We start from the raw sequence: 27,214 nt of genomic DNA, 5'->3' as shown, positions 1-27,214 counted from the left end.
CGCCATCCATCTGAACTGTCGTCGACCGTACATTGGACAACGTCTCACACAGCTACTACCGCCTTGCACGACACATCTGGGCTGTTCTGCATCGACAGTGGCGGAACCGACAGTGGCAGAACATCGTCTTCTCCGACGAAAGCCTGCTACTGCTTAGATAGGGCCGACGGTCGTATGAGGGTGTGGAGGCGTCGAGGTGAGCGCTTCACAGATGCGTGTGTTATGGAGAGGGACCGTTGGGGAGGGCCTTCCGTCATGCTGTGGGGTGCCATATCCTGGGGACGTCGTGTACAACCTGTCATCTTCGACAACAACGGCCGAGGACGCGGCAGGGGCGTCACAGCACAGCGCTACATCGACGAAGTGCTCACGCCTGTGGTGGTGCCTTTTTTCGCGGGTCACCGTCAGATGGTTTACCAGCACGACAACGCCAGGCCACACACGGCACGGGCCACCCAGGCATTCCTGGCACAGCACAACATCATCACAATGGACTGGCCAGCTTTAAGCCTGGATCTGAACCCCATCGAGCACTTGTGGGACGAGGTTCAGCGCATGATGAACCAACGCCCTGCTCCCGTGGTGACACAGCAGCAGCTCCGCCAGGCCATCGTGGACACCTACAACAACGTGCCCAGGGCCTTCATCAGGAACCTCTTCCTCTCCATGGGTAGGAGGTGTGCGGCGGTCATGGCCAGCAATGGCGGACACACCCGCTATTAGTGGACATGTTTGAGTGGCATGTGACGCCATTGAAGAAGCGCCATGGCCTTGACATTTCAAATGACAATGCGACCTCGATTTTTAACATGTCAATAACATGAAATCTCATCTTTACGAATTGTTTAAGTTTTTCATAGAAACGATTATTTTAAGAACTTTGGGACGTATTTCAATGAGTGCACTCAAAACCTCCAATCTACGTATTCGCGTTTCTTTTGGAGTTAAGTATATTTCTTAACTATTCACAGTTGACAGACACTTTGTTTAATATTTATTTTTTAAGTTTGTCAAGCATTCTAGTCCGGTCCATGTTTTACCAACACCCATCGCTAACACTTGATGTCAATACTGATAGGCATTATGTTAACACTAGTAAATAGTTTGTAAAATATAAAACATTTCATGAATTGATTCTTAATGAACACAATTTATACACTCAAAATCAAAATCTTCACTCCCATCCTTGACAACATCACCAAGGTAAGACTGCCACTCCATCTCACATTCAGGTCCTGCAAGACAGTTAAAAATGGGTAGAGAAGGGAGCGTTTGGGAAGATACGGTTGCATCACATCACTCCGGGATTTTAGTCAGACATCTTTCTCTTACTAAAGAAAGATTCAGGTGATCTGAGTATGATCCACAATCTGGTGTACTTTAACAAGCATCATCGTCATCCACCACCAAAGTTCCAGATGTTTACCATCCGCGATATGAGGACCATCATACAACCGGGCGACTGGCAGGCTTCTCTGGATATCAAGTATGCATACCTCCATGTACCAATACACCCAGATTATCACAAGTATCTGAGGTGCGTGCTGCAGGGAGTGCACTACGAGTGGATGGCCGTGCCTTTTTGTATATCAGTAGTTCCTTGGCTGTTCACTCAGATAACAGTCCCGATGTCATGGTTCCTCCATCACCAGGGTATATCCTTCTATCCTTACTTGGTCGACTGCCTTATGAAGTGCCAGAGCAAGACGAAGTTAGCAGTGCACATTGACTTCATACTTCAGTTCTTGCATCGCCTCAGCTGGATTGTGAACCTAGAAAAGTCTCAGTTGTAACCAACACAGAATCTTCAGTTCATTGGAGTCCTGCTGCGTACCGATGTGGGACTAGATTCAGTCTGCGGTATCCACAGTCCTGGCAGAACCTGTGACATTCCATTTTTGGCAGAGCCTGCTGGGTCTTTTGACAAGCACAATACATGACACTCAGAGACCATTTACAGTTACGTCACCTACAAGTCTTCCTGAATTTGTTTATCATGTTGGACGACCCCAGGTTGATGATAAACCTTCCCAACGACCTCTGGCCCAGTCTCCAATGGTGGCTGATTTCGCTGAATGTTGGAGTCTCCTTGCTGCCATTTCAAGTGACTCACTATGTGTTTGTTGATACATCACTGGAAGGTTGGGGAGCTCATCTCGACAGTCAGACAACCTCGGGGCTGTGGTGTTCCATAGAGGCAAGTTTCCACATCAACATGTTAAGAGCTTCTGGCAGTGTTCAATGCAGTCCGTCATTGGTGCCAACGGTTGATCCATGCGACTCTCATGGTAGCCACCAACAACGTAACAGTGGCAGCGTACATCAATCAGCAGAGTGGGACACATTCCAGCAGCCTGCTCCAGATCACCTATCACCTGTTTGAGCTGGTAGATGCCCTTCCACTGCAACTCAGAGCCTGTCATATCCCAGGGGTGTTGAATGTTCTGGCAGATACGCCAGGTCCATCCGCTCTGGCCTCTGCAAAGCCATCGAGTGGACACTTAACCCAGAAGCCTTCCGGTGGGTGTGCCACAGGTTTTGGGCACCAAACATTGACCTGTTCGCTATACGCTTCAATCGTCAGCTGAGGTTGTATGTCTCACCGGTTCCGGATCTGAAAGCTGTCAATCTCGATGCACTAGCCATCAGTTGGGACAGTCTGGACGCTTAGACATTCCCTCCACCAGTACTGCTCCCATGAGTACTCCAGCAGTTTCAAAAGTTACGCTGTCAACTACTACTCATCACTCCGATGAGACCAGACAGTCTGGTATTATGTCCTCATGTCTCACGGATCCAAATCCTCTACCACTTCCCGATTGGGATCGCCTCCTGCTTCATCCCACGTCAAGACAGTGCCATCCCAATCCACGCTTGTTCTAGCTACACACATGGACCGTATCTGCGACGGTTTCAAGAGGAAAGGTTTCTCTTGTAAGACCACTGTGGCGATCAAGAGTTTCAAACACGACGACCAGGTCCAACATTTACGTCCACCGAAATGGGACCTGAACCTTGATCTGAGGGCCTTGTCCAAAGCACCTTACGAGACTTCCTTAGAGGTTTTCACAAGGAAGACTGGTGTTCCCGCTGGGATTCGCTACAGCGCCGAGAGTGTCACAGATCTATGTGCTGGATGTGGACATGATGCAGTTCCACAGAGACAACACCTAATATACACTGGGCCTCCTGATGAATTTTATGGCCAAGAACGAGCTTCCTGATCAAATGCCTCGCACCTATGCTGTCCAAGCACTCTCTTTCATTGTGGGTCTTTTATTATGTCCTGTCTGAGCCCTCAAGCTCGAGAGAAATAAGTATTTTCGCAATCATCGAAAGTGCCTGTTCCTCTCATGCAGACAGAGCCACTTGAAACACATCACTAAGAACACAGTGTTACCTGGATTCGGTCTACGATCCTGTGCTCTTACCAAGCTGAGGGAGCAGCACAACCTCTGGTTAACACTGGTCATCCTCGTTGCTGCCGGTGTCTATTAGATTCACGAACTGCACCTCGAGATGTCCAACGAATCGACAGGTGAGGACTCGACTTTGACAATTGTTTGTTGCACTATTCTGAAGTTAATGCACTGGTTGGTGACAGGACCTTTGTCAGGATAACATTAGTCAAAATATACTGCACATTTGTGACATGTTTTCACCTAACTGAGCTAACAGATGTTTTAGTTCAATGTTCTGATGGATGCATCCATAAGATTGCTGCTACTAACACAAGAATTGCATGAGAGGTTACCTAACACCTGCATAACTGGTGGCTATGCTTGCTCATCCTGTCAAAACCCACATTCTATACGTAATCCGCGGGATCGTTCCTCCACACTGCTGATAGATGCCACCATCACCACTGTAGATACTAACAGCACGGTTATGGTCTGTTCCGGGCATCCCATGAAGGATGGGCTAATCATGGCTGGCCTATGCTTCCACTGTGTCAGCTTCCTGCCGATCCATGGGAAGAAGACGTCTGCATCTTCGGAGTACAGAACCCGCCGCCATCTTTTGAATGCTGCACTATTTTGAGGACAGGTGATGTTGAAAAGAAATGGAGAAAACTTGGTTTGGTTTCTCTTTTATAGATACATCACCTGTCCTCAAGGGTTTATACCCTCCCAGTTCTCCATGTGACTCGCTTAGGAAAAAGAAGGAAGTTAGTCGCGTGACCGGGACAGGAAGGGGTGCACAGTAGAAGAATCTTAGGCCATCCCATTGTCTGTTGGGATGTTCGAACCAGATTACTATCCTTAGGGGAATATGCACTAGTTTGAGGATAGGTGATGTATCTATAAAAGAGAAAATTTTCTCCAGTCCTAAGTTTATCATGTAGTCATCAGAGGAAACCCTCTACATTTTTTCAATATGACCCAAGCGGAGCCTTCCTGCTACTGATTTGTTGAGCATCTGGCAGTATGAGAAGTTTTTTCTTGAATTGTCTCTCCTAGAATGTTGATTGAAACATTCTCAAATGTCATATGGAGATTCACTGAGGCAGTATCTACAAACTAGTAGAGTTACATATTTAAAATGTTAATTTTTATTGTAACATAAAAAAAATTAAAACTTATGTTTAACGTTGAAAATATAATTTTAAAAGAATCCTTCTTTCAACACATGTTAAACTATGTCTGTAGTATGTTTTTTTTTACACTTGGTCCCGAGGAAGAGAGGAAATCCACTGCTGCCACATGGGCTACTCTACGAATAAAATACATTTTGTATGCACTTCACATAGACAGGGAAGAGAGGCAATCCACTGCTGCCACATGGGCTACTCTACGAATAAAATACATTTTGTATGCACTTCACATAGACAGGGAAGAGAGGCAATCCACTGCTGCCACATGGGCTACTCTACGAATAAAATACATTTTGTATGCACTTCACATAGACAGGGAAGAGAGGCAATCCACTGCTGCCACATGGGCTACTCTACGAATAAAATACATTTTGTATGCACTTCACATAGACAGGGAAGAGAGGCAATCCACTGCTGCCACATGGGCTACTCTACGAATAAAATACATTTTGTATGCACTTCACATAGACAGGGAAGAGAGGCAATCCACTGCTGCCACATGGGCTACTCTACGAATAAAATACATTTTGTATGCACTTCACATAGACAGGGAAGAGAGGCAATCCACTGCTGCCACATGGGCTACTCTACGAATAAAATACATTTTGTATGCACTTCACATAGACAGGGAAGAGAGGCAATCCACTGCTGCCACATGGGCTACTCTACGAATAAAATACATTTTTTATGCACTTCACATAGACAGGGCTTTATATACTAGTGCCTTTGATTAATTTGTTTTTACTATCGCCAAAAAAGCAAAAATTTCATGTTGACCTCTGCTGTCCAGTCTAGTTTGCTAAAATGATTAGTTGCCCATTGTTACCCCTACTGTAAAAGTACATGACACCATAAAATAAGACAAATACATGCAAATTGGATTATTGTTTTAATCAGATGAATAAATGTGATGAAGACATGTTGCAGCCCTTAACCTGCTTAGAGTTGCAGCCCTTAACCTGCTTAGAGTTGCAGCCCTTAACCTGCTTAGAGTTGCAGCCCTTAACCTGCTTAGAGTTGCAGCCCTTAACCTGCTTAGAGTTGCAGCCCTTAACCTGCTTATCACTGCTATACCTGATCCTGTGGCCGCCATTTACAAACATGTGTGAACTGCTCAAGGCTATGACTTGTTATTAAATCACAAACGTGTGGAAAGTGCTAACGGCTATGACTTGTAATTAACTCACAAGCATGTGGAAAATGCTAACGATTATGACTTGTAATTAACTCACAAGCATGTGGAAAATGCTAACGACTATGACTTGTAATTAACTCACAAACATGTGGAAAATGCTAACGGCTATGACTTGTAATTTCAGAGATGATTATTATACGACTAAACAGCAGCAGAAGGCACAACTGAGGAACGATGAGGAAGAAAGAAAGAAGGAGTATGTTGTTTTTATTTAACATAAAATATTAAACTACCTAGTATATATTCCAGTGACATTTCTAGAGTATAATTGTCTAATTTCATATGGGTGCTGGGGATTTTGTTACAAACTAAATTAACTAGTTAATTTTTAGACACCAGCTAACCATGATATTATACTGAAATACACCATCATATAACTATGACAGTACAGATAATCAATACAGTATAAGGAGACACGGTACCACATAACCATGACGGTATAGTGAAACACCGTACCAGATGATTATGACAATATAGTGAGACACGGTACAAGATGACCGTGACAGTATAATGAGACACAGTACCAGATGACCATGACGGTATAGTGAGACACGGTACCAGATAACCATGACAATATAGTGAGACACAGTACCAGATGATCATGATAGTATAGTGAGACACCGTACAGATAACCATGACAATATAGTGAGACACAGTACCAGATGATCATGACAGTATAGTGAGACACAGTACCAGATGATCATTACAGTGTAGTGAGACAACGTACCAGATGACCATAACAATATAGCGAGACAATACCAGATGATCATAACAATATAGTGAGACACAGTACCAGATACCCATGAAAGTAGAGTGAGACACAATACCAGATACCCATGACAATAGTGTGAGACACAGTGCCAGATGATCGTGATGGTATAGTGAGAAACAGTACCAGATACCATGACAATATAGTGAGACACAGTACCAAATACCAGTGACAAAATAGGGAGACAGTGCCAGATGATCATGTCGGTATAGTGAGAGACAGTACCAGATGATCATGACATTAGTGAGATACAGTACAGATAACCATTACAGTATAGTGCGACACGATACCAGATAACCATGACAGTATAGTGAGACACAGTACCAGATCATCATGACAGTATAGTGAGACACAGTACCAGATAACCATGACAATATAGTGAGACACAGTACCAGATGAACATGACAGTATAATGAGACACAGTACCAGATAACCATGACAGTATAGTGAGAGAGGACCAGATGATCATGACAGTATACTGAGACTACCAGATAACCATGACAGTATAGTGACACAGTACTAGATAACCATGACAGTGTAGTGAGAGAGGACCAGATGATCATGACAGTATACCGAGACAGTACCAGATAACCATGATAGTATAGTGAGACACAGTACCAGATAACCATGACAATATAGTGAGACACAGTACCAGATGAACATGACAGTATAGTGAGATACAGTACCAGATAACCATTACAGTATAATGAGAGAGTACCAGATAATCATGACAGTATAATGAGACCGTACCAGATAACCATGACAGTATAGTGAGACACAGTACAGATAACCATTACAGTATAGTGAGAGTACCAGATGATCATGACAGTATAATGAGAGACCGTACCAGATGATCATTACAGATGATCACCAGATGATCATGATGGTATAGTGAGACACAGTACCAGATGAACATGACAGTATAGTGAGACACTACCAAATAACCATGACAGTATAGTGAGACACAGTACAGATAACCATTACAGTATAGTGAGACACAGAACCAGATGATCATGACAGTATAGTGAGGCACAATACCAGATGATCATGATGGTATAGTGAGACACAGTACCAGATTATCTTGACAGTATAATGACACACAGTACCAGATGATCATGATGGTATAGTGAGACACCGAACAGATAACCATGAAAATATAGTGAGACACAGTACCAGGTGAACATGACAGTATAGTGAGACACAGTACCAGATAACCATGACAGTATAGTGAGACACAGTACAGATAACCATTACAGTATAGTGAGAGTACCAGATGATCATGCCAGTATAATGAGAGACCGTACCAGATGATCATTACAGTATAGTGAGACACAGTACCAGATGATCATGATGGTATAGTGAGACACAGTACCAGATAACCATGACAGTATAGTGAGACACAGTACAGATAACCATTACAGTATAGTGAGAGAGTACCAGATGATCATGACAGTATAATGAGACACATTACCAGATGATCATGATGGTATAGTGAGATACAGTACCAGATTATCATGACAGTATAATGAGACACAGTACCAGATGATCATGATAGTATACTGTATAATACTTTATTTTCGCGTGGAATTTATTTTCGCGTTTTTCACGTGTGAATGAAATTCGTGAAAATATATTCCACGCGAAGATAAACTTTTTATAAAGGCTGACAAAAAAAAAAAAAAATGTAGTCTCGTTCAACTATACCACATTAGTTTCCGATGTACGAGGCTAGTAGTAACAAAGCGGTGCTCCCTTCTGTCACGGAACAAACTACAAAACACAAAAAGTTTTATACTGTTTTCCTTCGCAATGTGCTAGCGATCAGTTCATCGGACAGAGTCTACACGTGTTCAACGATGGAAGTAAACATGCATTGTCACAGTATATTAAAAATGTGGAAGTGAAAAAATTCGGACTGGGCTATGTTCAGATGTTTCATAATTTTATTTTAATTTTTGGCCTGTTAGCCAATCACAAACCGTTTTGAACTAGTATTTTGACGGCAATAAATATTGTTTCAATCAAACTTAAGTTACTGAGTACTAGTAGCTTGTGCCTTCAAATTTCGTTTTGTTTGTTTTCGGTTTTTGTTTTTATAACAATTATAAGGATTAAAAAAAACTATGCGGTAAGCACTTTCTGTAAACAATAAAGACTTGATTGGTTAAAGCAGGAAAACTATTGTTTTATGTGTATAGCACTCATGTGTACATGTAGGATTAGTTCTACAGATTAGCATAACAACCAGCAAAACTAAGTTCCGTTTTTAAAACAAAATTATTGACATCTGTACTTCGTTTTTTATTGATGGGGGTTGGGAGATTCGCGAAAATAAATGTTCGCGAATTGACCCATTTTCATTAAATCGCGAAAATTTGATCCCGCGAAAATAAAGTATTCTACAGTAATGAAACACATGATCATGACAGTATAATGAAACACATGATCATGACAGTATAATGAAACATGATAACCATGACAGTATAGTGAGACACGGTACCAGATGATCATTACAGTATAGTGAGACTCCGTACCAGATAACCATAACAGTATAGCGAGACAGTACCAGATAATCATAACAATATAGTGAGACACAGTACCAGATACCCATGAAAGTATAGTGAGACACTACCAGATAATCATGACAATATAGTGAGACACAGTACCAGTAAAAAAAGTTTGTTTTATTTAACGACGCCACTAGAGCACATTGATTTTTTTATCTTATCATCGGCTATTGGACGTTAAACATATGGTCATTCTGACACTGTTTTTAAGAGGAAACCCGCTGTTGCCACATAGGCTACTCTTTTACGACAGGCAGCAAGGGATCTTTTATTTGCGCTTCCCACACGCAGGATAGCACAAACCATGGCCTTTGTTGAACCAGTTATGGATCACTGGTCGGTGCAAGTGGTTTACACCTACCTATTGAGCCTTGCGGAGCACTCACTCAGGCTTTAGAGTCGGTATCTGGATTAAAATTCCCATGCCTCGACTGGGATCCGAAACCAGTACCTACCAGCCTGTAAACCGATGGCCTAACCACGATGCCACCGAGGCTGGTACACAGTACCAGATGACCATGATGGTATAGTGAGACACAGTGCCAGATGATCATGATGGTATAGTGAGACACAGTACCAGATGACCATGACGGTATAGTGAGAAACTAGCATATACCCATGACCCTATAGTGAGAAACTAGCAGATACCCATGACCCTATAGTGAGAAACTAGCAGATACCCATGACAATATAGTCAGAAACTAGCAGATACCCATGACAATATAGTCAGAAACTAGCAGATACCCATGGCAATATAGTGAGACACAGTACCAGATGACCATGACAGTATACTAAGACACAGTACCAGATACCCATGACAAAATAAGGAGACAGTGCCAGATGATCATGATGGTATAGTGAGACACAGTACCAAATGACCATGACGGTATACTAAGACACAGTACCAGATACCCATGATAAAATAGGGAGACAGTGCCAGATGATCATGATGGTATAGTGCGAGACAGTACCAGATGACCATGACAGTATACTAAGACACAGTACCAGATACCCATGATAAAATAGGGAGACAGTGCCAGATGATCATGATGGTATAGTGCGAGACAGTACCAGATGACCATGACAGTATACTAAGACACAGTACCAGATACCCATGATAAAATAGGGAGACGGTGCCAGATGATCATGATGGTATAGTGAGACACAGTACTAGATGACCATGACGGTATAGTGAGACAAAGTGCCAGATATCATGACGGTATAGTGAGAAACTAGCAGATACCCATGACAATATAGTGAGAAACTAGCAGATACCCATGACAATATAGTGAGAAACTAGCAGATACCCATGACAATATAGTGAGACACAGTACCAGATGACCATAAAAATATACTAAGACACAGTACCAGATACCCATGATAAAATAGGGAGACAGTGCCAGATGATGATGATGGTATAGTGAGACACAGTACCAGATGACCATGATGATATAGTAAGACACAGTGCCAGATAACCATGACGGTATAGTGAGACACAGTACCAGATGACCATGACAGTATACTAAGATAGTGCCAGATGATCATGATGGTATAGTGAGACACAGTACCAGATGACCATGACGGTATAGTGAGACACAGTACCAGATGATCATGATGGTATAGTGAGACACATATACTAAGACATAGTACCAGATACCCATGACAAAATAGGGAGACAGTGCCAGATGATCATGATGGTATAGTGAGACACAGTGCCAGATGACCATGACGATATAGTAAGTCACAGTGCCAGATGACCATGACAGTATAGTGAGACAAACTGCCAGATACCCATGACCCTATAGTGAGAAACTAGCAGATACCCATGACCCTATAGTGAGAAACTAGTAGATACCCATGACAATATAGTGAGAAAATAGCAGAGACCCATGACTCTATAGTGAGAAACAAGCAGATACCCATGACAATATAGTAAGACACAGTACCAGATGACCATGACAGTATACTAAGACACAGTGCCAGGTGATCATGACGGTATAGTGAGACACAGTACCAGATAATCATGACGGTATAGTGAGACACAGTACCAGATAATCATGACGGTATAGTGAGACAAAGTGCCAGATAATCATGACGGTATAGTGAGAAACTAGCAGATACCCATGACCCTATAGTGAGAAACTAGCAGATACCCATGACAATATAGTGAGAAACTAGCAGATACCCATGACAATATAGTAAGACACAGTACCAGATGACCATGACAGTATACTAAGACACAGTGCCAGGTGATCATGACGGTATAGTGAGACACAGTACCAGATAATCATGACGGTATAGTGAGACAAAGTGCCAGATAATCATGACGGTATAGTGAGAAACTAGCAGATACCCATGACCCTATAGTGAGAAACTAGCAGATACCCATGACAATATAGTGAGACACAGTACCAGATGACCATAAAAATATACTAAGACACAGTACCAGATACCCATGATAAAATAGGGAGACAGTGCCAGATGATGATGATGGTATAGTGAGACGCAGTGCCAGATGACCATGACGATATAGTAAGACACAGTGCCAGATAACCATGACTGTATAGTGAGACACAGTACCAGATGACCATGACAGTATAGTGAGACAAAGGGCCAGATAAGCATGACGGTATAGTGAGAAACTAGCAGATACCCATGACAATATTGTGAGAAACTAGCAGATACCCATGACCCTATAGTGAGAAACTAGCAGATAACCAGGACAATATAGTGAGAAACTAGCAGATACCCATGACCCTATAGTGAGAAACTAGCAGATACCCATGACAATATAGTGAGACGCAGTACCAGATGACCATGACAGTATACTAAGACACAGTACCAGATACCCATGATAAAATAAGGAGACAGTGCCAGATGATGATGATGGTATAGTGAGACACGGTACCAGATGACGATATAGTAAGACACAGTACCAGATGACCATGACGATATAGTAAGACACAGTGCCAGATGATCATGACGGTATACTGAGAAACTAGCAGATACCCATGACAATATACATGTAGTGAGACACAATGCCAGATGACCATGACAAAATAGGGAGAAAGTGCCAGATGATCATGACCATATAGTGAGACACAGTACCAGATAACCATAACAATATAGTGAGACAGTACCAGATGATCATAACAATATAATAAGACACAGTACAGATAACCATGACAATATAGTGAGACACAGTACAGATAACCATGACAATATAGTGAAACACAGTACCAGATGATCATGACAGTATAGTGAGACACGATACCAGATGATCATTACAGTATAGTGAGACACCGTACAGATAACCATGACAATATAGTGAGACACAGTACGAGATGATCTTGACAGTATAGTGAGACACTGTACCAGATGATCATTACAGTATAGTGAGACACTACCAGATAACCATAACAATATAGTGAGACACAGTACAGATAACCATGACAATATAGTGAGACACAGTACCAGATGATCATGACGGTATAGTGAGACACGATACCAGATGATCATTACAGTATAGTGAGACACCGTACAGATAACCATGACAATATAGTGAGACACAGTACCAGATGATCTTGACAGTATAGTGAGGCACTGTACCAGATGATCATTACAGTATAGTGAGACACTACCAGATAACCATAACAATATAGTGAGACACAGTACAGATAACCATGACAATATAGTGAGACACAGTACCAGATGATCATGACAGTATAGTGAGTCATGGTACCAGATGATCATTGCAGTATAGTGAGACACTGTACCAGATAACCATAACAATATAGCGAGACAATACCAGCTGATCATAACAATATAGTGAGACACAGTACCAGATACCCATGAAAGTATAGTGAAACACACTACCAGATACCCATGACAATATAGTGAGAAAGTGCCAGATGATCATGACGGTATATTGAGAAACTAGCAGATATCTTTGACAATATAGTGAGACACAATGACAGATGACCATGACGGTATAGTGAGACACAGTGCCAGATGATCATGACTTTATAGTGAGAAACTAGCAGATACCCATGACAATATATTGAGAGACAGTGCCAGGTGATCATGACAGTATACTAAGCACAGTACCAGATACCCATGACAAAATAGGGAGAAAGTGCCAGATGATCATGACGGTATAGTGGGACACAGTACCAGATAACCATGACAGTATACTGTGACACAATACAAGATCACCATGACAGTATAGTGAGACACAGTACCAGATAACCATTACAGTATAATGACACAGTACTAGATAACCATGACAGTATAGTGAGAGAGGACCAGATGATCATGACAGTATACCGAGACAGTACCAGATAACCATGACAGTATAGTGAGACACAGTACCGGATAACCATGACAGTATAGTTAGACACAGTAACAGATGATCATGACGGTATAGTGAGAGACAGTACCAGATAACCATGACAGTATAGTTAGACACAGTACTAGATAACCATGACAGTATAGTTAGACACAGTAACAGATGATCATGACGGTATAGTGAGACACAGTACCAAATAACCATGATAGTATAGTGAGAGAGGACCAGATGATCATGACAGTATACTGATACAGTACCAGATAACCATGACAGTATAGTGACACACGGTACCAGATGATCATGACAGTATACTGAGAGAGTACCAGATAACCATGACAGTATAGTGAGACACAGTACCACATAACCATGACAATATAGTGAGACACAGTACTAGATAACCATGACAGTATAGTGAGGCACAGTACCAAATGATCATGCCGGTATAGTGAGACACAGTACTAGATAACCATGACAATATAGTGAGACACTACCAAATAACCATGACAGTATAGTGATACACAGTACAGATAACCATTACAGTATAGTGAGGCACAGTACCAGATGATCATGCCGGTTTAGTGAGAGACAGTACCAAATAACCATGACAATATCATGAGACACAGTACCAGATGAACATGACAGTATAGTGAGACACTACCAAATAACCATGACAGTATAGTGAGACACAGTACAGATAACCATTACCGTATAGTGAGAGAGTACCAGATGATCATGACAGTATAATGAGAGACAGTACCAGATGATCATTACAGTATAGTGAGACACAGTACCAGATGATCATGATGGTATAGTGAGACACTGAACAGATAACCATTACAGTATAGTGAGAGAGTACCAGATGATGATGACAGTATAATGAGACACATTACCAGATGATCATGATGGTATAGCGAGATACAGTACCAGATTATCATGACTGTATAATGAGACACAGTACCAGATGATCATGACAGTATAATGAAACACATGATCATGACAGTATAATGAAACACATGATCATGACAGTATAATGAAACATGATAACCATGACAGTATAGTAAGACACAGTACCAGATGATCATGACAGTATAGTGAGACACGGTACCAGATGATCATTACAGTGTAGTGAGACACTGTACCAGATAACCATAACAATATAGCGAGACAGTACCAGGACGTCAAACATATGGTCATTCTGACACTGTTTTTAAGAGGAAACCCGCTGTTGCCACATAGGCTACTCTTTTACGACAGACAGCAAGGGATCTTTTATTTGCGCTTCCCACACCCAGGATAGCACAAACCATGGCCTTTGTTGAACCAGTTATGGATCACTGGTCGGTGCAAGTGGTTTACACCTACCTATTGAGCCTTGCGGAGCACTCACTCAGGCTTTAGAGTCGGTATCTGGATTAAAATTCCCATGCCTCGACTGGGATCCGAAACCAGTACCTACCAGCCTGTAGACCGATGGCCTAACCACGATGTCACCGAGGCCGGTACACAGTACCAGATGACCATGACGGTATAGTGAGACAAAGTGCCAGATAATCATGACGGTATAGTGAGAAACTAGCAGATACCCATGACAATATAGTGAGACACAGTACCAGATGACCATGACAGTATACTAAGACACAGTACCAGATACCCATGACAAAATAAGGAGACAGTGCCAGATGATGATGATGGTATAGTGAGACACAGTACCAGATGACCATGACGATATAGTAAGACACAGTGCCAGATGATCATGACGGTATAGTGAGAAACTAGCAGATACCCATGACAATATACATGTAGTGAGACACAATGCCAGATGACCATGACAAAATAGGGAGAAAGTGCCAGATGATCATGACCATATAGTGAGACACAGTACCAGATGATCATGACAGTATAGTGAGACACCATACCAGATGATTATTACAGTATAGTGACACACCGTACCAGATAACCATAACAATATAGCGAGACAGTACCAGATGATCATAACAATATAGTGAGACACAGTACCAAATAACCATGACAGTATGGTGAGACACAGTACCAGATAACCATGACAGTATTCTAAGACACAGTGCCAGGTGATCATGACAGTATACTAAGACACAGTGCCAGGTGATCATGACGGTATAGTGAGACACAGTACCAGATAATCATGACGGTATAGTGAGACAAAGTGCCAGATAATCATGACGGTATAGTGAGAAACTAGCAGATATCCGTGACCCTATAGTGAGAAACTAGCAGATACCCATGACAATATAGTGAGAAAATAGCAGAGACCCATGACTCTATAGTGAGAAACAAGCAGATACCCATGACAATATAGTGAGAAACTAGCAGATACCCATGACCCTATAGTGAGAAACTAGCAGATACCCATGACAATATAGTGAGAAACTAGCAGATACCCATGACAATATAGTAAGATACAGTACCAGATGACCATGACAGTATACTAAGACACAGTGCCAGGTGATCATGACGGTATAGTGAGACACAGTACCAGATAATCATGACGGTATAGTGAGACAAAGTGCCAGATAATCATGACGGGTTGTGAGAAACTAGCAGATACCCATGACCCTATAGTGAGAAACTAGCAGATACCCATGACAATATAGTGAGACACAGTACCAGATGACCATAAAAATATACTAAGACACAGTACCAGATACCCATGATAAAATAGGGAGACAGTGCCAGATGATGATGTTGGTATAATGAGACACAGTGCCAGAGGACCATGACGATATAGTAAGACACAGTGCCAGATAACCATGACGGTATAGTGAGACACAGTACCAGATGACCATGACAGTATAGTGAGACAAAGGGCCAGATAAGCATGACGGTATAGTGAGAAACTAGCAGATACCCATGACAATATAGTGAGAAACTAGCAGATACCCATGACCCTATAGTGAGAAACTAGCAGATACCCATGACAATATAGTGAGACACAGTACCAGATGACCATGACAGTATACTAAGACACAGTACCAGATACCCATGACAAAATAAGGAGACAGTGCCAGATGATCATGATGGTATAGTGAGACACGGTACCAGATGACCATGACGATATAGTAAGACACAGTGCCAGATGATCATGACGGTATAGTGAGAAACTAGCAGATACCCATGACAATATACATGTAGTGAGACACAATGCCAGATGACCATGACAAAATAGGGAGAAAGTGCCAGATGATCATGACCATATAGTGAGACACAGTACCAGATGATCATGACAGTATAGTGAGACACCGCACCAGATGATTATTACAGTATAGTGACACACTGTACCAGATAACCATAACAATATAGCGAGACAGTACCAGATGATCATAACAATATAGTGAGACACAGTACAGATAACCATGACAATATAGTGAGACACAGTACAGATAACCATGACAATATAGTGAGACACAGTACCAGATAACCATGACAGTATGGTGAGACATAGTACAGATAACCATGACAATATAGTGAGATATGATACCAGATGGCCATGATAGTATAATGAGACACAGTACTGATAACCATGACAATATAGTGAGACCCAGTACCAGATAACCATGACAGTATGATGAGTACACAGTACCAGATAACCATGACAGTATGGTGAGACACAGTACAGATAATCATGACAGTACAGTAAGACACAGTACCAGATAACCATAACAGTATAGTGAGACGGTACCAGATACTCATGATAGTGTAGTGAGAGACAGTACAGATAACCATGACAGTATAGAAGAAAACACTCACCCATCCAAGTGCTGATAAACTGCATCATGTTTACCCACATTTGTTTGTAGTTGTTTGGCAGTCTTATTACTTTGTTGTATTCAATAACGAACAGAATGCATAAATGACATAAGTTTTACATCATTCCAAACCCTCATGATTATTGGATTAATAAAGGGCAAAAGGAAGCTACAAATACTGCAATGCAGACTTTGATTGGGAATAAGTGATCTAAACAGCCACAAATTGTTACGCTTCTTTGGAGAAAATTCACATTGTACCTGTGGTCATCACGTTGAAGACTTTTCCGGTTATTCTTCCCTCTATATAATAGAGAGCACCAGTCATACTTATCCAAGTTAAATCATTTAAATTTAAATGTCAACACATTAATATATGGCGATCCCAACTTAACACTACAAGAAAACAGTCTCATCTGCAAAGCAATTCATAATTTCATTGCTGAAAGCAAATGTTTTGACTGATAAAGCTGTTTACCTTCTCCTTTATGCTTCTTGTTTCTGTGGTAATCTATATACAATTATTTATATTTTGACAGATTAAATATACAATAGTTTTACATTCTTCAACACAAAATGCATATCTTATACTTTCTAAAATGTCCATGTTGACCAGCTAATATTTCAGTTGTATAATGTAGGAAAAGATCTTTATAGAGGCTATGCCTGCTGACCAATATCATCTGTTAATATAAACAGAAATAGATTTTGTTTAAACCAATCCAAACCCCGTTACGCTGAATGCCCATCAATAGCCGACTAAGTGAGGTTCAATTTGGCCCATGGGTGTAGAGGGGCTTCACTGCATCAAATAATTATGTGTATATGCAGAGGCGGATCTAGGGGACCCCTCCCCACTAAGTTTTATTATCTATTAATTATGTGTATATGCAGAGGCAGATCTAGGGGACCCCCCCCCCCCCCCCCAACATTCGCATCAGTTATAATTTTATTATCTATTAATTTTCTCTTTGTTTACGATCCTCCCCCAGACCTCCCCCAAAGTTCCATTGGCATACTGCCTCATGTCATTGGGGCACCCTAAATGGATTTTCTAGATCTGTCAGTGTTATGTAATAGCTCATGATTATTTGATTAATAATGGATGACAATAACTTTAGTTCAACATTAGCTGGCACTCATTTTCATTATGAGATGTTCAAATTGATTGACAGGTCATTTTGATAGACAAAATATTATTTTCAGACCTCCAAATTGTCTGTTCCTACAACTACACTAGTGTAATATTAAGCAAAAACTATTCAGTATCATTTTTATTATTTTAGTTGGGTAGTTCAGAATATACACCCATTGATTTTACACTTGTTTTCAGAGAAGAGGAGACCAAAGAAGAGGAAAAAAAGGTAAGATAACAATAACAATTGTTTCATTATTCAGTACATAACCAGCAGCTGTTAATTATACAACACATAGCCAGCAGCTGTTAATTATACAACACATAGCCAGCAGCTATTAATTATACGACATAACCAGTAGCTGTTAATTATACAACACATAACCAGTAGCTGTTAATTATACAACACATAACCAGTAGCTGTTAATTATACAACACATAGCCAGTAGCTGTTAATTATACAACACATAGCCAGTAGCTGTTAATTATACAACACATAGCCAGTAGCTGTTAATTATACAACACATAGCCAGTAGCTGTTAATTATACAACACATAGCCAGCAGCTGTTAATTATACAACACATAACCAGTAGCTGTTAATTATACAACACATAACCAGTAGCTGTTAATTATACAACACATAACCAGTAGCTGTTAATTATACAACACATAGCCAGTAGCTGTTAATTATACAACACATAGCCAGTAGCTGTTAATTATACAACACATAGCCAGCAGCTGTTAATTATACAACACATAACCAGGAGCGGTTAATTATACCACATAACCAGTAGCTGTTAATTATACAACATAACCAGTAGCTGTTAATTATACAACACATAACCAGTAGCTGTTTCATTATTCAGTACATAACAGGGCTCGAACTTAAGTATGTTTTACCAACAGCAATTAAAAAAAACCCCACAACAAACTGATGGCAATATTAAGTCTGCTGATGGCAATATTTTAAAACTGACTTTTGCAGCAAGGTAATTTTTTTGGTATGTACAAATAAACTTCAATGAACAAGCATTTATTATTCTAGTAAATGGAATAATTGACTGGTAGATTATTATCATATTATGGATAGCAAGCTAGATAAATACTATAAATTAGTATAATAGTATTAAATCGCTGTATTAGACCCAAGAATTTACATATATTATTGTGCATATATATATAGAGGGCTGACAAGTGTTTGCATATACTGACAGGTGTTTGTGTATACTGACAGATCTTTATATACGCTACGAAATTTTATACTACAGTTGTGACTTTTATACATCGATAAATTCCTAAAAAATGAGAAACAATTCTTATAATTACAAACAGTACAAGAAGTGTACCTTAAAACACTCAAAAATAATTTCTTTCGTTCTTACCGTCAACCATGTTCTGTAAATAAGCGTAGGAATATATGTATACATACTATTGGAGGTGACCGGTCAAAACCCCCTCCGGTCAAAACCCCCTCGGTCAAAACCCCCTCCAGTCAAAACCCCCTCCAGTCAAAACCCCCTCCAGTCAAAACCCCCTCCAGTCAAAACCCCCTTATTTAGGAAATAATTATAAGAAATGACAAAATAATTAATACCCAAAATATTTATTCACACTTGCATATTATAACATTTGATTGCATAGACTTTTGTATAAGTCATAATCCATTAGATCGCATTTAGATCTATTTCCATCTGATGCAGTGTCCGATGCCTTTGAGAGTATCCTCCATTGACTTAGCACCATCTCGGCGGGCTGTGCACAAATTCAAGAGCTTAGACTGCAATTTGACTGTTTTACGGTGAACACGTTTTGCTGGGGGCTCACCCCTGTTGTCTCGCAGTAACAGTGTGGATGCCATTGCCTGGTCTTTTCGCAGACTGTCTATGGCACGCCAGATGGTTGGGTGAGCATGTCCGATAAGCTTGGCAAAGGCATTATTCCAGCCTTCACACACGTTGTTGGTTCGAGATCCATTAGTTAGTGTGATGTCATGGACATTCCAGAGTTCTGGAGAAAATGTTGGAGGCGATCGACGCATCCTGATGGGTGGAACAATGCCGTTTGGTTGTGTTGGTAGCTGGATACGGCGAAACTGACCAGAGACGTATGTGTTATCGAAGTAGTCGATTAGTGGTTCAAGTCCTTCTGGTGTGTTTTCCCTCAAGTATTGGATACCGGACACAACATCACCTGTTGGCAAAAATGCCAAACCATCCAACATGCCACAGAAAAGTTTTACGTCACTGTTCTCCCGATACAAATGTACAAGTCCCAGACTCTGAATCTTCCTCCACGTGCTCTGTGTCAGGTGATAAAAGCAGCCATGACTTCTAGTGTGTGGGCCGAACGTTGAACTGACAGTGTTGATGATGGCTAACTCGTAGTCGGTGATCACAGTTGATGGATCTAATTGAAAACCAAGCACCTGACACTTATTCTCGATGGATTGTAACAGTTCTTCATATGTGGATTGGCTCTTGTTTGAGAGAAATGCATAGACACAGCTGATCGATGAATCTCCGAGCGGCGCACGAATGACAAACAGTTGATGGAACAGGAGCGGAGCAGAGTTAAATGTTCCATCCATGTACCAGACATCCGAACGAGCCAGATGCGTTAGTCCCTCTTCAGTCGCAAACACTAACATACGGCTGGGCGAATCCACACCATTGTCATAGATCAAAAACATTTGTGGATCATCACCTCCAGTCGTAATCCACTGATCCTCAATGATTAAGTGATTGTGGATTTTTAGGAAGATGCTTGGCACGCTCCCGACGTAGTGTACGTTTCACAACTTCTGGGTTGCCTAGAGCAGCACAAATATCAGTTGTAGCAGTTGCTGTAGTATCCACGACTATCTGGGTTGGCGTACCCCGCGATGTACCACTTACGTTCTTCATGGTGTTTTTCAGCCTACTAGCTGCAACAGAGTCGGGATTGGGATCATGAGTGTGTTGGACAGTGTGTATCACTGTCTGGATCTCAATATCTGTGGTCACTGCTCCCTTGCAAGAAAAGGAAGCCCTGTTGGAGCATTCCCATCGCACTGTAGACTTAGACTTGTTCTTTTTGGTATACATATATCCTTCATGCAGAAGCTTTTGACCACCCTTGTGATTTTGTATCACTTCCATGGTTGTTCACAGAATGAATGATTAATAGACCAGACCCTAACCATTTTCTTGTAGCATCCCATGTGACATTTGCTGCATGTACTCTACTTTCATGTTCAAAAATAACTGCTCAATCATTAATCCCATCAATAGCTAAGATCCCTTCAATAGCTAAGATCACATAAGTAACAGAGATTGCTAATTACTATCAAATTCTTTCATTATATTATTTAAAGGATTTCTCAAGGCTTCCCAATTACATTAATCCCTGCAGCAGCTAGCCAAGATCAAGCTGTTGTTGTTGTTGTTGTTGCTAATTACTATGATGTTCTTTCCTTATATTGCAAATTACTATCAAGTTCTTTCATTATACTATTATATTATATAAGTAGTTTTCCTAGGCTTCCCAATTACATCTATCTCTAAGATCAAACATTTTGTAAAAACTACAATTCTAAGTCTATGAGTAGCTTCACTGAAAGCCTAAAGTCTATGTAGTGTAACATACACTAAATAACAACATAAATAAATATATTTCAGATAATTATTCAAAAGAGATTAAAACAATTATTCATCTATGTTAATATTATACCAACTTTACCACTATAAATACCAAACAATAATAATAAGAGGGGGTTTTGACCGTCTGACTATTTATTGCAGGGGGTTTTGACTGGAGGGGGTTTTGACCGAGGGGGTTTTGACCGAGGGGGTTTTGACCGAAGGGGGTTTTCACCTGGATTCACTATTGGATGTTTTGGGGTTTTTTTTTAACAGACTAAAAACAAATACAAAATATATTGTAATTTGTTTTGTTTTTATAACATGAATATCTCATCCAGTTTCCCTTATTTTTTTAATCGAGAAAACAGGTCACTTCCTTGTTCTATTTTTAAAACGATCACCGAACTGGGTCTTCCGTGATGACATATTTTTATGAGGTTTATGGAAGGATAACGCTTGGGTTTTTTTAGTGACGTCAGCCAATCAGAATACAGTAAATCGTATAAATTCGGAAAGTTTGTAATTATATATATATATACTGACAGGTGTTTATATATACCAACAGGTGTTTATATATACTGGTAGGTGTTTATATATATTGGGTCACTGACAGGTGTTTATATATACTGACAGGTGTTTATATATACTGACAGAAGTGTTTATATACACTGACAGAAGTGTTTATATATACTGACAGAAGTGTTTATATATACTGACAGGTGTTTATATAGGTGTGACTAAAGTTGCGTGTACAGTTTACACGCCAGAGGCCCGCATAATACATTATTTTTATTCCTAATATATGATATTAACGATAACAAAATACACGAGGGTAATAATCTCTTTATCATATAAGCTCAACCTTAATGCAACATGTTTTTGTAAACTGTACACGCAACTTTAATTCCAGTCCACCATTACTAGATATTCAAGACGTAAGAATATGTGGCGTGGTGTATTTTTGAATGGAAATGACGTCAAACTCGAATGACATCATTATGGATGTCCTTACATCAAAATAAAGTTATGCCTAATGTTTTTTGTTTTCTGAACGCTGGACAGCTTTCAGTGTCAAATTGCCATTGAAATGTTTTTATCTGATGACTATGAATACATACGTCAATCATGGAGTGTCACCCAAGTACGTTTGCTTAAATGTCAATAAACCTAATGCCGAGACCTCAGGTCAAATGGCGAATACAGCTCGGTAGAGCCTCGCTGCATTTGCCATTCTAACCATCGCAGGATAAAGCCGATATCTTAAGACAGTAATCAGTTATTCCCTATTTACTAACAGGTGTTTATATATACTGACAGGTGTTTATATATATATTGAGTCACTGACAGGTGTTTATATATATATACTGACAGGTATTTATATTTACTGACAGGTGTTTATATACAGTCAAATCCACTTAATTGGATGTCGGATTATTGAATATTTCGGATATTTGAATATGTTTGTCCTGCACGGAACCATTTGCCATTATGACAATACAAAATCCAACGGTTAATTGGATGTGTTTTTTTAACGTGTTTTCGGATATTTGAATATAAAATTATCCTTGCCGAATGGCAATTGCACGTAAAACATAGGAAAGTTTGTGTTACTTGATGTGTTTTTTTTTAATTTATGATCGTACGTAATACCATACTATCGTACATGCAAAAATGAATACTTTTAATTTTATTTAATTTCATTGTTTAAAAAAAGGAAAAAGACTTACAACAAACTTGTTTTCTTGTTTCTTAAATTATTTCGGATGACTCGTTATTAATCAATACATTTCCTAATTACATCGTAATTAATCCATGAACTCTGAGATTCATCTCAAATGTGACCCAATGGCCGAGACAATGCAGGACAATCAAGGATTAAAGTCGGTCATTCCCACCTTGTTGGCGGCCATGTGCGTTTCGTAAGCAGGCATCCCTTAATCTCATGTCGGCCACTTTTGAAGCAGTGTATGTTTAATCCATAAATAAACACTTGTCAGATATTTTTCTCTATGAATTGTCGGTGACAGTAACAAACAAAAGCCGTTTGCTACTAGTGTTATTTTTAGCGGGATCTTTTGATCACGTGATTTTTCCTCTGCAGCTCACAATGTGAGGCCCCATTTGGGGTGACCGATTATGGTGATTATTGTTTAAATTGTTAAATGCCGACAAAAGGTAAGTTGTAGGAGATTTTCTTAGCAAGTTGGATTAATCATCTTTTGGCTATAAATATTGACAAGAACTCTTTTTTTTTCACAATGTCAACATGGCAAATAAACGGAAAGGAAACGATTATCTTTGGCTCAGAAATACGACGAGATATGTGCCCAGTATCTAGCCAATGCTAACCCAGAACGAAAAAGACAGAGAACAGGAAAAGCAGCCAATGTGGAGAAGGCCTTATCAGAATGGTTTTCCGTCGCCAGACAAAAAGACATTCCAATATCGGGCCCAATATTAGCGTTTGTGTTTGTGTTTTTCCTTCTGTTACATTGAATAACGGCCTTTCACTTATTTGACTTTGGCCAGTCTAGTTTACCTGTCAAATCAGTTACAAATGCACACAGATAATAGTCAGATAGACGTCCTGGTAAAATACAGAACATGGAAATGACTACTTATTCAAGATTATATTGGGTGGTTGGGGTGGGGTCTTTGTTGCACTTGATTTACAAATGTACAAAGAAGTTAATAATGGCCATTTAATTATCAAGAAGTTAATAACGGCCTTTTAATTATTTGACTGTGGCCAGTCTAATTGAGCTTCCGGTGGTTTTATCTGGGTCATTAGATGTTTAGTCACTTCTGCTTCTAGGCGTACAAACGGCATTAACTGTTGTCTCTTGTATTTATCAAGTTTATAGACAAACTTGATAATGGCAACAGAGTCACAATATGGAACTTGGAATCGGTATTTTATTAACACAAAATACTTATCGGTTTTTGACGAAAATTCCACATGTCATGAGGCCCAAATTGGGAGAATCGTAATTAGGGTTTGCATAAATCAACGAGGTCTTAATTGGGTATATCGTATGTCGAAACTGTACCTTCGGTTTATTGAATATGCCGCTTATTTGAATATATTTTTGTTGCACGAGGCACATCCAAATAAGCGGATTTGACTGTATATACTGACAGAAGTATTTATATATACTGACAGAAGTGTTTATATATAATGACAGAAGTGTTATATATACTGACAGAAGTGTTTATACACATGTATATACTGACAGAAGTGTTTATATATACTGACAGATGTTTATTTATACCAACACAGGTGTTTATGGCTGTTTGTGTTTTTGCAATTTTTAGAAACTTCTTGGTCGAATAACAAAAGGGGCAATTTTGGATCTTGAAAATATTGCAGACAACACATCTCGAGAAGACATCAGAAACTTCTTCTCGGACTTCGGCCAAGTCGCGTGGGTTGACTTCAACTTGGGAGACAAAAAGGTTGGAGTATTTGCTGTTAAATAGATACTTTATGCAAGTGGTAATTGTTGTTAAATAAATACATTATGCAAGTGGTAAAAGTTGTTAAATAAATACATTACACAAGCAACCCCTACAATTAAGTAAATTACCACAGTAAACAAAATACAGTGGAAAAATAGTTTCCACTGCAGTTTTACCATTAACATGTTTGCAAGTCTGGATTGTAAGTAAATCTGAATGATGAGTTTGTTATTTGTTTCGTTTGTCAATATGCTGTAAGATTCATTTATACCAGTGGTGGTACTCCTCGACTGAAAGTGACATAACAGTTAACATGCGAATGACACATGCACGGTCAACAACAATAGGGTTGTAAGGGGATGACACTTTATATACTCTTCAATAAAAGAAACTTGACATTGATTTTCAAAGTTTAATATAAAAAAACACCTGGTAGACATGATACAAGCAACCAAAGATCAAGACGCCATGGGAAGGGGATTACTCTGTATATGTCTGAAACAGTATCTCTGGGAATCCACCTGAAACATGTACACAGGCATATGTGTGACATAGGGGTGGGCAAAATGTCAGTATAGGTTATGACCACCATGAGTCCTGATGACAGCTTGACAATGGCGATGCATGGAAGCAATCAAACATTGCACAACACATTGTGGAATGTTCTGCCACTCATGCTGCAGGGCCGTAAGAAGTTGTGGAAGTGTCTGGGGTGGTGGGTTCCTCCATCACACACCCAGATCAAGTGCATCTTATAGATGTTCTGTTGGGTTTAAATCTGGCAAACGGGCCAAGGTAATGTCTGGACGTTGTGGTGCTGCAGAAACTCCTGACTAACTCCGCTAAGTGATGTGGGGTCAAAATATTATGTCACACAGGTCTTCTAGGGAAAATTCCTGCCTCCCTCAGCCAATTACAAACTGTCTGGTCAGAAATTTTGCGTAGTCCAGGGATTTGTGTCGCTGTTGTGGTTCGATTTTGAAGATGACATACCCGGATTTATTGATCTTGAGTGGCGGTGGTTACTCTAGGACAGCCTGACCTTGGCCTGTCATTAACACTTTGAGTGGTGTTGTACCATGCCCATAAAGCAGAGATGGTCTGTCTGGAGACGCCAAAGTGCCTTGCCACAGCTTGTTGAGTTGCCCCTGCTTGCAGTCTCCCAATGGCATTATTGCGTTGAGCTGATGTCAATCTTGGCATTATTGTGTTACCTACAGTGTTGTTATGCAGTCTGTTTGAATCACTGCTGATGCGGCCTTTTATACCCCACCAACGGAGGGTTCGGCATGCAAAGTTACAGAACTTCATAATGCACATGCTTCTCTGAGGATTGCACTTGTGCATTTCAGTACAACAAACGTTGACTATGGCTACGTTTATGCGAATCGAACGTGTTTTATAGTGTTTTTACATCACCATTCACTCACTAACTTGATTGTCTTTGCAGTGTCTTTGATTCTGTAAAATTAAGCCGATAGCATTATTTTCCAATGTCAAGTTTCTTTTTTTGAAGAGTATATATATTTATCTACAGCGTAGTTAGTCCGCAGTGACGTGCCAGTTCAGTCTTGATTTTTAATTATATTACATCAAAATGTAAGAATATATTTAATGCGATATAAAATCATTTTATTTAAAGTTACATTCTCTGGTTACCATATTATAACATGTACAAATGTGAAATACAAGCTCAAATGCACTTTTTAAAAAGTCATGTGTGTTCGCTATGAACGGATATCGT

At 40.1% G+C, this 27,214-nt stretch overlaps 1 protein-coding gene across 1 annotated transcript in view; it reads left to right on the top strand.

The window, feature by feature from the left end:
• LOC121382831 (lupus La protein homolog) overlaps positions 1-27,214 on the top strand; it is an 84,320-nt gene that overhangs the window by 35,739 nt on the left and 21,367 nt on the right. Inside the window, exons 8-10 of the mRNA XM_041512457.1 lie at positions 5,914-5,985; positions 18,589-18,619; positions 25,327-25,467. Coding sequence (XP_041368391.1) covers positions 5,914-5,985; positions 18,589-18,619; positions 25,327-25,467 — 244 coding nt within the window. The remainder of the gene's footprint in view (positions 1-5,913; positions 5,986-18,588; positions 18,620-25,326; positions 25,468-27,214) is intronic.

Source organism: Gigantopelta aegis, chromosome 10 (assembly GCF_016097555.1).
Source record: "Gigantopelta aegis isolate Gae_Host chromosome 10, Gae_host_genome, whole genome shotgun sequence".
Taxonomy (NCBI): Eukaryota; Metazoa; Mollusca; class Gastropoda; order Neomphalida; family Peltospiridae; genus Gigantopelta; species Gigantopelta aegis.
The sequence above is the reverse complement of the archived record's forward strand: the minus strand, read 5'-3'. Positions and strand labels throughout refer to the sequence as shown.